General features: G+C 44.4%; 1 protein-coding gene across 1 annotated transcript; it reads right to left on the bottom strand.

Annotated features, from left to right (window-relative positions):
- Positions 1-4141: 4141 nt before the first annotated feature.
- On the bottom strand, positions 4142-6505 carry LOC119380810 (uncharacterized). The gene has a single exon (XM_037649005.1). The coding sequence runs from the start codon at positions 6503-6505 to the stop codon at positions 4142-4144; it is 2364 nt and encodes a 787-aa protein (XP_037504933.1).
- Positions 6506-14439: the final 7934 nt, after the last annotated feature.

Raw genomic sequence — 14439 nt, 5'->3', positions numbered from 1 at the left:
TGTTTTTAGTTGCAATCACTCACCTGCTTGTTAACTCTTTCCTTAAAGTGGGGAAATAGGCTTTTTTTTGTACTTCTGAGTTTTGAGTTTTGAATTTGTTTGCAACAGCTACTGGGGTCTTTACGATGTCATGCAATATATCAAAGTGAAGATAAATCAACAGGCTTTCGAATACTGTTTATTTTAATAAAATGCAGAAAGAATTTGTGTGTTAAAAATGGCATACACACAAAAAACCAATTTTCATGTCAACAAAAAGTGATGTTTCCAGCAAAAATTCCAAATATACGCGTTTTACGGTTACTTGGGAATCTTTATTTATATAATTATAACTATAGATCAGCTACTCCTTGAGTTAAGAAAAATTACATGACATTGTGAAATATTCAAGTCTTGGTTGGTCTCAGTGGCGTAAATCATGGGGGAGGGGGGGGTCATGGGAGTCCTGACCCCCCTAGTATTTAGGCTTGAGAAGACACCCCTTGCAATTCAAACATCCTATTTGAATGCTCGGCTGTTATAGTGCACTCTTTAAAAATAAACCTTGAAATCTGAAGCCCTTCCAATGAGTAGAAACGAAGTACAATGGTGAAAGCTGCTTTTCGTTTCAAAAGGCACTGTAGAGCTCGTGCTTTCTGACATGCTACGGGTAACTTCTGACGTGCCGCAAATCTCTATTATGCTGGGCTTTGAAGCGCAAGGTAAATAAAGAATCCCCGATCATTTACTGCTATTCATTTATGTAGATAATAGGGTGGAAGCCGTTGACAACGAAGTATGCATGCGCTTGCTCAAATATAGTTGTATTATTTAAAAAATCACTGGTGAACATAACACACTTTACAAGAAAGATTCGAGGGGCTAAATAAAAGCTGTACCGCAAGAACCACAAGAAAAGGTGCTAGCGTTTTCATTTGATGGTTTTATCCAAATGACATGTCAGCTGGAAATATGCTAGAGCCTATACCTACGAGTTGCACTTAGAAACTAACTTTGCCAACTATTGGCTGCTCAGGCCCATGCTCATATTCTTTTTAATTTATTTGAATGCACGACTTCAATTTTTATATAATTAAAAATAAAACCTATATTTACCAAAAACAAAATGGCCACCATGGTATAAAGATACACACAAAAGATGCGTGTCCCTTGAGATTTTTCTGAATTTATGCCACTGGTTCGTCCTAGTTAAACATTTTTTTCCAAGAAAAAGAAATAATTTACAGCATAATTTTATATACCTAAATGTGACTTAAATGTACAATTCAAAGGTGCATGTCAGAAAATAAACAGTCATTACACAATTAAGTAACTAACTCATTCGAACTAATGTCTAAGCGACATGGATGTTCGGGTCATCTCTGCTCGAAAAATCAAAGAGAGCGCTTCTAAGCAACATCAGGATCAAGCCAAACTGCTTTCTTCTGCTCACTCTGGAGCGCCTGCTGTTTCGAATGTCAGTGCCATTGCGCTGCTCATATGCGCCTCAACCTTCGAGCTCGTGCGCTCTTTAAAGCTCCCTGCCATGCAGTGAAACTGTGAACTGCGCAGAAAAGGCTACTATACTTTGTGTACAATCGCCGACATGATGCTACAAGTCGAGGAGTGTGGTGGCTTTTTCGAATTGCACTTTCAAATACTTCATTCACCAGTGACCGATCCATACCGGCATATTAAGGAAAGAGTTAAGCTCTATTCAGAGTGTATTACATGTAGCAAGCTAGGTAATAAGACACATGTTCCTCAGTACTCATTCCTTTTTTTTATCCGCATCTGTTTCACTCGGAGTAACTTCCACTGAATGTAGCACTGCCTAGCACATGTTAGGGGTCTACGAAGTTCTTAAACTAGTTGCAAGGAGTCGGAGGTCTTATAGCCTCTATCTACTATTCATTGACTGCATTCACAAATTTCTTATGTTGTTGTTCTCACTTCTGTGCAGTTCAGATTAAATGGACGTTCAGGTCTACTAAAGCTGTTTGTGTGGGAATAGGTATGTTATATTCTTGTCATTTGCTATCCTCAATATGGTTGCAATTTTTTTCTTATTCATATCTTTACATAGTACAGTAAACTTCCTACAGTGACTGACGGAGTAAAGTGTTGAACCACTGAGCATGAAATTATAGTCCCAATTCCTATTCCTTGCAAGGTGAAATGCAAGGCTAGTGCCAAAGTAAAATTTAACCATGTTAGAATTACAGCAGGCATAGTTAATATTCAATCCGTTGCAGGGACATCACAATTATAATGTGCTGTCTTCATGCATGTTTTACATAAAACTTTATTAAACTAAATGGCTCTGTTGTACTAGTTGTAAAATCTAAAGGGATGCTGATATAATGTTATCATGCTAGCAGTGTTAGTCAACTGCATGTCTATAATTGCAAGCAGGACAATCTGACCATGAACAGCAGATGGCCGTTAAGTGAAAAAGAGTGCAAAAATGAAAGGCAAATGGCAAGACCATGTTGACACTACTATAGTGTCATAGAATTTGGGAACTTCTACTCAGTGCTATTATTTATAATAGTGTATAGATGTGAAAAAAGGTCGCATCCAATGGAAAAGTAGCAAAGCACGCAGCCTAGCAACTTTTGCAGTCTTTCGCAATCCAGAAAGGGCCCAGTACTTTATTATGCAGTTAAACCTCGACATAACAATCAGTTCTTTACTTTTATATTTGAATTCAACGTTTGTTTGCAAGATGCATTTCACAAAAAATTTATTTTTTACATGGAAGGGGCTACAGAAATGTCTAAATAATTGTGTTGTCAGAAAAAAAGATAATGCTCTTACAGTAACTCATTTGCTCATACACCAGCCAATTGAAGAAACTGACCTTTTTCTTTTAAAACTGCATTCGGCAAACTAAGTTCAGCCGACAGTGTTTTGTTTTGTTTGCTTGTTTGAACCAAAATGTCCAGTGAATGTGGCATGAAAACCTGATAGGCACTGTTACGAAATGACTGGTTCCCCAGACGTGAAAGAGAGACGTCCGTTTAATGACAATACTAAAGGCGAACTGCTGCACCGGCCACGGGCACGCGCTCTCGATGCCGCCTCGGTTTTCTCGTCTTCGATATAGTCTGGCACGCTCCAAGTTGCTCCGTTCCGCACTATTTTGCAACATCCTCCCGGGGGGGCCAATATGAATCGCACGCGTCCATGGTGCAGCTTGAGCGGTGATAACGTGGCCGCAACAGAAATAGGGCTGGTGTCTTTTCCGCAGTTCAGTTGATAGGCGCTGGCGATGACGAGCCTTGCGTTGCAATGGAAGTGCATTCGCGAGCCCCGAGGTGGAAGCACGTTGTGGTACCGAGAATTGTCGACTTCCCAGTAGGAATTGGGATGAGATCAATTGCTGGAGCTCGTCGAGCTTGCTCTCGAGACGTCTTCGTGGTCTAATGCTCTTCCAACTGAGCCAGTGGCAGCGGGACGATTTAAGCGGTCTGTCCGTGATCATGAGGCCTATGTTGTTGAGGTCGTTGATTAACTGCGGCAGGCTGACGTATGAGGAGTTCATGGCCTTCTCAGCAACCGCATTCTCATTGTTCTCGTAAACGTGGACGACGTTCGTGTCCATGCCAATCTCGCAGTTCATGTTGGGAAGTACTTGGCAGTTCCCCGGTTCTGTTAGCTTGGGTAAGATATGGAACGGTTGGTTCAGGGAGTCGAACATTTTTTCCACTAATTCCAGTTCCTCTAAGGGCATTCGCTTTCGTTGGCTGATACTTTCCGTAGTTTTCGGAAGTGATTGTTGCAAAGGTTCCATGCACGTCCCTTCCAGTCCGAGTGTTGAGACGAGAAGCTTAGAAGCCTCATGTGATTCCTCCAGCGAAAGCACGGACGTGTCCTCTCCGCTAATTGGCAGAAGCTCAAAGAGAGGCACGTAGCCCAGATCATTGACTTGTGCCTTGTCCTCCATTTCGTGACGTCGCCATTGAAGGAACTGTTACGCCCCTTGCGTTCCTTCTGTGCTGTGCGCTCAAAACGCTCTTGAGCGGGCCTTTGCAATCGGCAGACAGCACGCGCATTCCTGCGAGCCGCTCGCTTTGGTTCCGGCAGTGCCTGTTCACTGCGGTCATTGATTTGCGGCTGTCGCACCCCCTTCCGTCCTTGGGGCCGACTCTTATGGCGTTCAGGGCGTCCTTGACGTGCTTGATGACGATGTACTCGGTGTAAAATCTCGAAGAGGCGATCCTCGTCGTGGTGCTCGCACAAAAAGCAGCCGATCTGAGACCAGTTGCGCAAGTGCGGCGTCACCCCCATTCTGCCACCAATGACGACGACGCGCGCGGCCAAGATGAGCGTCGACATGCTCGCCTGCCGTCTCACCCTCTTCCACCTTCCAGCCACTGGTGACGGCGTTGTCAACTGGATGATTCTTGTTTCGCTTGGAAACGCCTAGCTCCGATCCAAACAGGTGGCGGTTGCCCTCTAAGGTTTGGGAATGTGCTCCATCTATCCCGATGGCATCAAGACACCACATCGAAGGTACATCGAGGTCCGCTGCAGAATCGCTGCGCGAGATGAACAGTGCACTTGATGGGAAGCGGAGGTCGGACTTAATAGGGCCTTGCACCATCCATCCAAAGATAGTGTCGATCGCTGTTAGCCTCTCGTTGATGCGATCAATTTTTCCGGTTGTCACTCTCCAATAGGCGTCACATCCTATGAGAAGGGTTATGTCGTCTTCTTTCCACGTATCCGCTTGACATGTGTCAGCCACCTTATATTCCTTGGCGATGAGTGCCTGCAAGATATTGTTCTCCAGCGGTGGACTCGTTACGGAGCATATCTCTGGAATCGTTAACGCTTCCAATTCCACTGCAGCATCGTCAAATTGGCTACGCAGTCGCACGGAGACACGCTCGGCGCGTAGTCGCCTCTGAGATTTGGAGTTTCCAAAGGTGATGAGGGAAAGCTCTTCCCTTCCAACGACGGAACACTGAAGTTTTCTGGCCGCGTCTTCGCGAATGTAACTACGCTGGCTACCGCTGTCTAAAAGCACTCGAACGAGAAGTCGTCGGTTACCGCACTCTGCCCAAATGCGACCTGTCTGCAACAGTACAGCCGTGGATCCGATGTGAGTGCTTTGGGCGGTTGTCACGGTTCGAAGACTTGGCAGAGAGGGTCTTCCCAACGCAACGGATTCAGTAGTAGGCGGTAGGCCCTCGACTGGTTTCGACAGCTCGCACAGAATAGTCAGGTGGCGGCGACGGCAGGTACCACAGATAAGGCTGTAGGACTTTTTGCAGAGCCTTGCGATGTGGTTGTGTGTACCGCAGCGGAAACAGCAGTTATTATTCCGTAGCCTCACTCGCTTGTCGTCCGCTGACAGAGTGGCATTGCAGGAAATTATGCTATGTCCGCTGCTGTTGCAAAGTGGGCACACTTGGTTGACCGACACGGCAGAACTTGTACGAGCTGCAGCCGATGGAATGTGTTCCGCGCCACCGGTGCTCTCTGTCGCCATGCTCATCTTCTCGCTTTCATGTGGACGGCGACGAAGCTGTAAGCGACCTTCCTCCCGCACTTCTACATGGATGCGAAGGAAGGTTAGAAGGTCCTTCGCTCGACGTATTCGGTCTTCGGGAGTCTCAGTACGACTAGATGCGCGGTTATCTTCTTTTGTCTTTTGTCGATACATAATAGCCAGGTCGTCTGGCAAGCAGCGCATCATGACGCGATTCAGCACCACGATGTACTGATCCGGTGATACTCCGAGGCCTTCTAATGCGCTCACTCGGAACTGCACACTGTCGTGGAGTGTACGAAGCTTGGCAACGTCTGACGAGCTCTTCACGGGAATCAACGCCAAGAGTTGGTCCACGTGCTCATTAATGAGAAGATCTCGCCGTCCGAAGCGACCCGCAAGCGTTTTGATTGCGAGGTCGTAATTCTGCTCGGCTAACCGAATGCCTTCAATGGACCGCTTCGCGCTGCCGGTCAAGTACGTGAGCAAATACTTGAACTTCTCGATGCGAGGCAATTCGTTATTCTGGTGGATCGTGGCGTCATAATGGTCCCAAAAGGTTTGCCATTCATGCAGGTCGCCGTCAAATGTAGGTATCTGTAGTCTAGGTAGTAGAACTGATTGCTGACGCTGCTCTCTCACCTGGTCCGGAGCATCGACGGAATTCGGAAGCTCTAAGTTGCTCGATCCGGATCCAGAAGCTTGAGCATGCGTCCTTGTAGCCTGATGACGTTCTTGCAGCCAGTACTTGGCGCGCGCTAAGGCGTAGCTGATCTTGTCGCTATAATCCTGTGCCGTTTCGACTTCGCGGTCAAGATCGTCTTCCTCTGTTACTGCAAGGATTGCGTCGTCCAGTCTTGATAATGCTGATTCCCTGTCCTTGAGGTAGTCGAGTTGCACGCTAACTTCCGAGACGTTGGGATCCGTTTGCTGTAGCAGGTCCGTTAACTGTGTTAGGGCCCGCGTGACACCAGTCCTGAGCGCACCACGCTTCTTGCGCAGCTGGTCCGAGTTCGCCATGGCCATGACGTGAAGGCGTCTCTCGAGGGGCAGTCCTGGGTTTCGCAGCACCAAATGTTACGAAATGACTGGTTCCTCAGACGTGAAAGAGAGATGTCCGTTTAATGACAATACTAAAGGCGAACTGCTGCACCGGCCACGGGCACGCACTCTCGATGCCGCCTCGGTTTTCTCGTCTTCGATATAGTCTGGCACGCTCCAAGTTGCTCCGTTCCGCACTATTTTGCAACATCCTCCCGGGGGGCAAATATGAAAATAGAAGAAAACGACCGCCGCATCTGGGGCATACGTATCATCATCGGGGGATTAGGGTGCTCCATTAAAGGGGAAGAAGACGGGGCAGTCCAGGCGTCGTCTGGAGGCTCGCGAGACGGGAGCCCTCACGTCGACTTCGGCTCTGTACTGGCTCGCCCTTCACGACGATGGCCTGATGTTCGCAAGGCAAGACAGTCCATGGAACCCAGCCACGTGACTCCAGGCGTCGTCTGGAGGCTCGCGAGACGGGAGCCCTCACGTCTACTTCGGCTCCGTACTGACTCGCCCTTTACGACGACCTAAGGTTTCCAAGGTCTTGGACGTGCACATAGAGAGGAACATATCGAGAGCCCTGCACCCCGACCAGTCAACGGTATCTCCGCCCATCACAAGATTTTCTCACCAATGAGAACTTCGAGACGTGCGAGGCCAGGGGGACGAATTTCTGTCCTGACACCCGTCCTGTAGCCCAGCCTTCGAAGCAGCAGGAACATGAAGCGCAGGTGCAAACTACCATAACGAAGGCGGCTTCGATACTCAAGACCCTATAGGTGATTAATATTCTGAATCCTGATCACGCAGGGTTGGCCCTTGAAACCACCTGCCGTGTACCTGCCTGCCTGATGAAACTTCGCTATAACGGTCTATAGAAGATTCGCGAGGCCAGAATGCGCAGTTCCTTTGGTAGCCCAGGAGGCTTTAAGAACGAAAGGGGAAGTGAATGCTGTACATCGCCAGCAGACGCATCGCAGCAAACGTTCTACCAAATGCAGCAATGTTAGTGACCGATTGAACATCTAACTACTGAACTCGATGCAAGCCAGTTGACGAAGTTTCGAAGTGCTGAGGGACAATACTCGTCTTTTGATTCAGTGTGTTCATTTGGCGGCGGCGGGAATGTGTTGAAAATAGAAGAAAACGACCGCCGCATCTGGGGCATACGTATCATCATCGGGGGATTAGGGTGCTCCATTAAAGGGGAAGAAGACGGGGCAGTCATGGCGTCGGTCTCATTTCTTTACAGGCACCATAGAAAGCTTCGCTTTTCAAGTCGTATGGAAATAACGTGTCACCCTGAATTACTGCAACTTGTTTACAGTTGCTACATTTTATCTTTATTCATTCATTCATTCATTCGTTTTACCCTACAGGTCCCAGAGGAGCATTGTGTAGGGGAGGGGGCGGGTTTACAGTAAAATGACCATAAATAGGGCATAAAAAAGCTATATAAAAGGCAAAACAAAGAAATTTGTACATTAGAAAGGAAAAGAAATCTGTAAGCAAATGCAGTATGAGACAAAAAGAGGTGAAACGTCATTATATAGAGCCAAGATAATACATTAACTTGTAATTGCTCACAAAATTTGGCAGGATTTTTTAACAAAACAATATCATCTGGTAGGTTATTTCATAATGCGATGGTGCACGGCAATGCAGAATTATTGAATGACCGTGTGCGGCCAAAAATGCGCCTGAAACTGAGATGATTATGAAGTCGACTAGATGTGCTTGAAGGAAGTTCAAGCGAGAGACTAGTAGACCACGAATTATAGTAGCATTTATCAAAAAGGCATAGAAGGGCAACAGAGCGGCAGGAATCCAAGTTAGTAAGGGAAATATCACATTTAATTTTGGTAATGCTGGATTGACAATTGTACTTACAAGTTATAAAGCGGGAAGCGTGATTTTGGATGGATTCAAGTTTATCTATTAGGTACTTTTGATGAGGAGACCTGATCGATGCAGGATATACCAGTTGTGGGCAGACAGACGTTTGGTAGGCCTGTTGCTGAATTGTAGGTGGAGAATGATGCACATGCCAATGCAACAAGCCTAGACTTCCGTTAGCTTTAGTGCACATCTTCTCAGCATGAGTACACCAGGCAAGATAAACAAAGATAAACACCAACATACTTCTAAGTAGAGGCCTGGGGAAGTTCAGCTGAACGGATTATGGAAGGAAAGTTAAGACCCAGTTTCGTACAAGTGAAAGTGTGCAGCAATTAGATGTGTTAAGTGCCCTTTGCAAAGAGTCGCACCACTGACTTATTGGGTGAAGGTCTTCTTGTAAAGTTAAATGATCTTCTTGGCAGTTAATTGTTCTATAGACTACTAGGGGTGTGCGAATATTCGAAATTTCGAATATTTTACGAATAGTGTTTGCTATTCGATTCGATTCGCACTGGAATTTTACTATTCAAACTATTCGAACTTCCCAAAAACAAATAGTCAACGTCCGATTAAAACTGACCCCTTCAGATTTTCAATATGCTTCACCTCATTACACTCTCGTATTGCGGCAAAGCTGCCTTTCAAGCTCCGTTACGGTCGAACTTTGCCAAGAGACAGTCAACGTCGGATTGGAAGTGGTCCCTAGATTTTCAATATGCTTCACCTCATCACACCCCCGTATTGCGGCAAAGCTGCCTTTCATGCTCTGCTACGGTCGCAAATGTACTAACTCAAGAAACGCTGGTTCCAACATGGAGATGAAAGATGTGGCAGAGGTGGGGGCTCAATTAATGCTGTTTTGGACCTGAAATTTGGACAGGAAGTCCGAAAAATCGGAAGCCGAAGCTTTTCAGCATCCAAAATTTCAGATGTTCTTATATATCGACGTCTACGAGGCAGATTTGGAATTCCGGACTTGAAGGGAGCATACCCTTGTCCGCCACATCAGTTCGGCTTCCAGAGAAGTTGAAAGAGGAGGAGAGGCTGAGGAAATGGCATCTTCGCCTATCACGTGTAAAGTGTTGTCGGCAACACTTTGGTTGCACCAAATCACATACATAAATAGAATTCGACCTCTACATTGCCTCATTCTTGATAAGACAACTATGAAACACCACCCTGCCAGTGCTTCAACAACCTAGTGAAAAGAAACACTTTCGTGTTGCTATCTCATAAGAATATGCTTAGCAATCCTCTCCAACTTTTTTTTTCTGCAATTTCGCTTCGAAGTATTCGAAAAATATTCTAGAAATATTCTAGAAATATTCGAAAAATATTCAATTCGATTCGCACTCACACTTCAATATTCGAAATCGCTTCGCACCCGAAATTTTGCTATTCGCACAGCTCTATAGACTACACATTCATCCATGACAAGTCGTGTACAGGAAGAAATGTTACTAGGCAAATCATGAACATAAATTGGGAAAAGAAGTGGGCCTAATACACTACCCTGGGGCACACCTGACATTGCAAATGATTTAGAGGAGCTAAAGTTATTCACAAATGTGAACTGCTGCCGATTAGATAAGAAATTACGAAGCCAAGATAATGTAAATAAGTCAATTCCAAGTGCAATTAGTTTAGCTATTAGGCAACAATGAGCAACACCGGTCAAAGGCTTTCGCATAGTCAAGAAAGATGCAGTCAATGATTTCATTATTATTCATGCCATAATGTAAATCTGACGTAAATTCTACTAGTTGAGTTAGTTGAGTATCACAAGACAATGCTTTCGGGAAACTATGTTGATTTTAAAAGAAGTTATTCCTCTTAACATGGCTGTATATATGGGAGGCAATGATGTGCTCAAGAAGCTTGTAGCAAATGCATGTTAGAGAAATGTGATATGTGATATTGCGCACAGATGATATCGTGTCGTATATGTGCCATCGTGCACACACGTCTGAGAAATTGAGAAAGATCATTTACAGCATTGGAAATTCCAGTTGCCAGTATACATTGGTTCAATAGAGGTGTTATAAGTCTCTTTTGCAGTTGAACCTTGATATAGAAAAGTCATAACTGCAGAGAAAAACTCGTTATAGTACAGCCCTCGTTGCATCGAGTCTCTGTTTTCTAGTTGCTAAAATGCTGTTGCACATACTCCCCGCTCCACTTTATTTTGAGTGTATGTGTTTGTGAAATACAGTGAACTCTCATTTATACGAATGTCAGTTTAACGAATATTTCAGAATCACGAACTTTTAGAGCATCCCTGGCGGTTTTCCTATGCATTCTAAGCAAAAGTCTTTAAGTTAAACGCATTTCTTAATAGCGAATATTTCATTTGAATGAACTTGATCCGCGGACGCCGGCTCATTTTTCAAACCAATTAAACGAAGCTTTGCGCTCTGCAGCACTGGCCTAGTAGATGCGTGCCGCCCCCAAATCGCCCATCCATCGGCGGCCTTTGTGCGCCGTGCGCCCACTTTCGTATGAGTTCGACGAAACAGAAGCGGCTGTCTCTATCAGACAAACTCAAAATCCTTCAGCGTCTGGACATATTAGCATATATTAGAAAGTTGCGAGACTTCGTGTCACAGCAACAAGCTGTGCCAGAGGCAGTGCACAGAAGCGTAGGCTCTCTAGACAGCATTGTCTCTTTTGGCCCCAGACCAAATGAAAATTACAGAACTCTGTTCAAAATAAATTTGTATTTCACACTTTTGACTCGATATCTGCTGTGCCCAATGCTGTTCCATATTCTAGTGAGTATTCAGTTTGGTGAACTTTCAGTTAAGTGAACTATTTCCTTGGGTCCCTTGAAGTTCACTCTAGTGAGAATTCACTGTCTTATAAGCAATTTTAAAAGCAACACCAAGCTAAATGAGCGGTAAGTGTAGTACAGCCACACAAAAAAAAAATATCAGGAGTTTTATATGATGCTGTAGAGACTCCTATGCATCTGACACACTTACAGAATACAAAAACAAAATCCAGCAAGCGCTGCCCATAAATGACATCAAACAACCATGTGAACTGTCATGGGCTTATTGTGGGCTGATCTGACATCGGCGAAGAAAAAAATGCCACGAAATAGTGCTGCGGTTGGTTTAGTTGGCTCTCTGTACCGTGTGGGTGTGAGTGGGAAAATTTGTATTATTTTTCCTTTTTTTGCCTGCCTTGCCTCCTCAGCAGCTTTCTTGTATTGATGTTGGTATAATTTGTCCAAATTTGCTTTCTTGTTCACAAAAACTATTTTTTTATCAAAAGTGCATTGCGAAACTACTTCATTTGAATTGAGAGAAAAAATACATTCCTATCAATCGATGCAAGATATCAAATGAAAAAAGTTATTACGTAGTGGCACCACAGGTAAGTGTGAGCAGCTCAGAAAGTTGGCTCACCAAAAACACTTTTATGTGTCTTGTAAGTTCCATTTGCTCCTTGCTGGTAATTTGTCCATAAAATTTTTTTAGCTTTATTGTCCGTGTATTTTGTGGTAACCATTCATATACTGATTAAATTAACAAGCATTGTGCCTGCACGCACAGAGATACATGAGCACGTCTCACTTAATGATTGTGAACACTGGCTTCACAATGCCCGAAGGTCGCAGGATCAAATCCCAGCCGCGGCGGCTGCATTTCGATGGAGGCAAAAATGTTTGAGGCCTATGTAACTTACTTAGATTTAGGTGCACGTTAAAGAACCCCAGGTGGTCAAAATTACCGAACCCTCCACTACGGCGTCCCTCATAATCATATCATGGTTTTGGTACGTTAAACCCCAGATATTATTATATAATATTATGGCTTTCACAATGCTGGCGTGATGAACGACGCTAACAGAAATAAAAATAAGCAAACGTGTTAAGTTGCTTCTTGCCTTACTTTTTAACAATGTGAGTTATTGCACCATGAAGATCTGCGGATACTAGTGGAAAGAGCCGCACAAAGTGGCTGGCTTGCTCAGCCTTTAGAACTACACAGCTGATTACTTGCAAGATAGGGCGCTCACACCACTTTCTACAAACTGTGCAAAGTCTCGTTGGCCAGAGGAGGAGACACACGCCTCTCCTGCAATTATCCCCCCTCCCTCCCCCTGTCTGCTGCACTTGCCTCTTTTGCTCAGGCGCACTCACTGTGTGTCACCCCCCCCCCCACGTGTGAGGACGGCACCTTCATGCTTTCTCTCGAATCCACAGCCTACTGCGGGGAATGATCTGATCTAGCATCACGCTTGGACTTTATATGCAGCATCACAGCACACACTATGAATGAGTTTTGCATGAAGTATTTCTGTAGTTGCTATTGCAATAAGAAACTGTGCTTCACTCTCCTTGTTCAGTCCTTTCCAGTAGTGAACAATTGCTTCTTTGAAATTGGCGATTTTTTTTTCTTTTGCTTATGCATTATTTTTCCTTCAGGCATGTTTTTCCCACCAAACAAAGCAAAAGTTTGCCAGATCTGATAAAAAATCCACTAGAATGGTAATACTGATTGCAGTCTTGTCCTAGAGTGTACTTTTACAAAATCTCAGGTTCCTTAATAAGCTGGTTGTCATTTTTATTTGTACTGAAATGTGGTGGCAGTTATAGTAATGTGAAATACACAGGCACATAATTTGACGGAGGTTTGCTGGAATTTGTCCTGCCTAAACTTCCGTTGCAGCCTGCATAATACACATGCTGTAATGAGATTGCTGTGATGCTGTGATCAGTGGGGGGTAAGGTGTGTGTGTGTGGGGGGGGGGGGTGCAAAATCTCATCTTTATGTATTATTGTCAGTCCTACAGCAGCAGTGATATGGCCTTCGACTTTAAAGATAACTGGCCAATGTAGCGGTGTTAATACTTTGGTTGCACCGATCTGGAAACGTCATCAACACCCCCACGCCCCCTGCTGCCAATTTTCCTTCAGCTAAAATTATACAAATGTAAACACAAAAGTTCAGGGTTCTGCGGCACTCTGGAGAAGCCGTTGGGGTTCCCCAAGACCAGAAAGTTTGAGAACCTCTGACTTAGGTCAGAATTGTTATAATGGCAGCCCCTCATCTCTTTGAGGTTTGGGACATATTCATGGTGAAACAGAATGGACAACACGGCTAGTTGGTAAACTGGCATCTTGAAAACCATTCGAGTGCTACACAAGACGAAATACTAAGAGAGACAAGACAAAACGGCTTACCTTGTCATCTCTCTTTGTATTTTGTGTTTCGCAGCATTAAAACGGTTTTCAATATTCATGATTATTTTTTTATTTTTTTAGAAATACTGTTAACCCTCTCTTGAGGGTCATTACAGGGAGTTACCACACTCTGTATAAATAACGTAGGCACATAATTATACAACTTACAAGAATAACTAAGACGTACAATATACAAATTTATAAAAGCCCTCTTACAACCAAACGAAAAGATACATTTGAACTCTTATAACGATAAATAACATTCGCAATAAACTTTACGGTAAATTGCATAAATGTACATCAAGTAAGTGCATAAAATTTATTAACATCATTTGTATTGACTATATCACTCGGTAACCCAATGCCTCATTACATCAGGAAGAAAGGATACCGATACATCTTTGTTCGTGCAAAGTGAGACTGCAGCACTCGTCTATGATTCGCCCTCTCGCTTTGTTTCCAAACAGTTGTAAGCATAGGTCGTCAAACACTCATGAGTTGACTCACTCAGACCTAGATCGAGCCGTGAGTCTGAGTCTGAGTGAGTCCCGGTGAGTAATATTTGGCGAGCTTGAGTCTGAGTGAGTCCGGTTGAGAAAATTTTTAGTGAGTCTGAGTCCGAGTGAGTCCAGTTGGGAAAACTTTGGTGAGTCTGAGTCCGAGTGAGCTCTAAGCACAAAATATATTTCTTGAGTGAGTCTGAGTGAGCTCCACACCTTTTGCCGACCTATCGTCTATCTACACCACTTCAGCATTACTATCAGCCTTATGTTGGCTCACGTTATATATTGAGTCCCGTCGACTCACACATACTTCAAAGTTC

This window comes from Rhipicephalus sanguineus, chromosome 1, assembly GCF_013339695.2.
Source record: "Rhipicephalus sanguineus isolate Rsan-2018 chromosome 1, BIME_Rsan_1.4, whole genome shotgun sequence".
Lineage (NCBI taxonomy): Eukaryota > Metazoa > Arthropoda > Arachnida > Ixodida > Ixodidae > Rhipicephalus > Rhipicephalus sanguineus.
This window is presented reverse-complemented; position numbering and strand designations above follow the sequence as displayed.

Excerpts from the sequence above, each read along its gene's own strand:
- LOC119380810 (XM_037649005.1), bottom strand. The coding sequence starts at position 6,505 with ATGGCCATGGCGAACTCGGACCAGCTGCGCAAGAAGCGTGGTGCGCTC.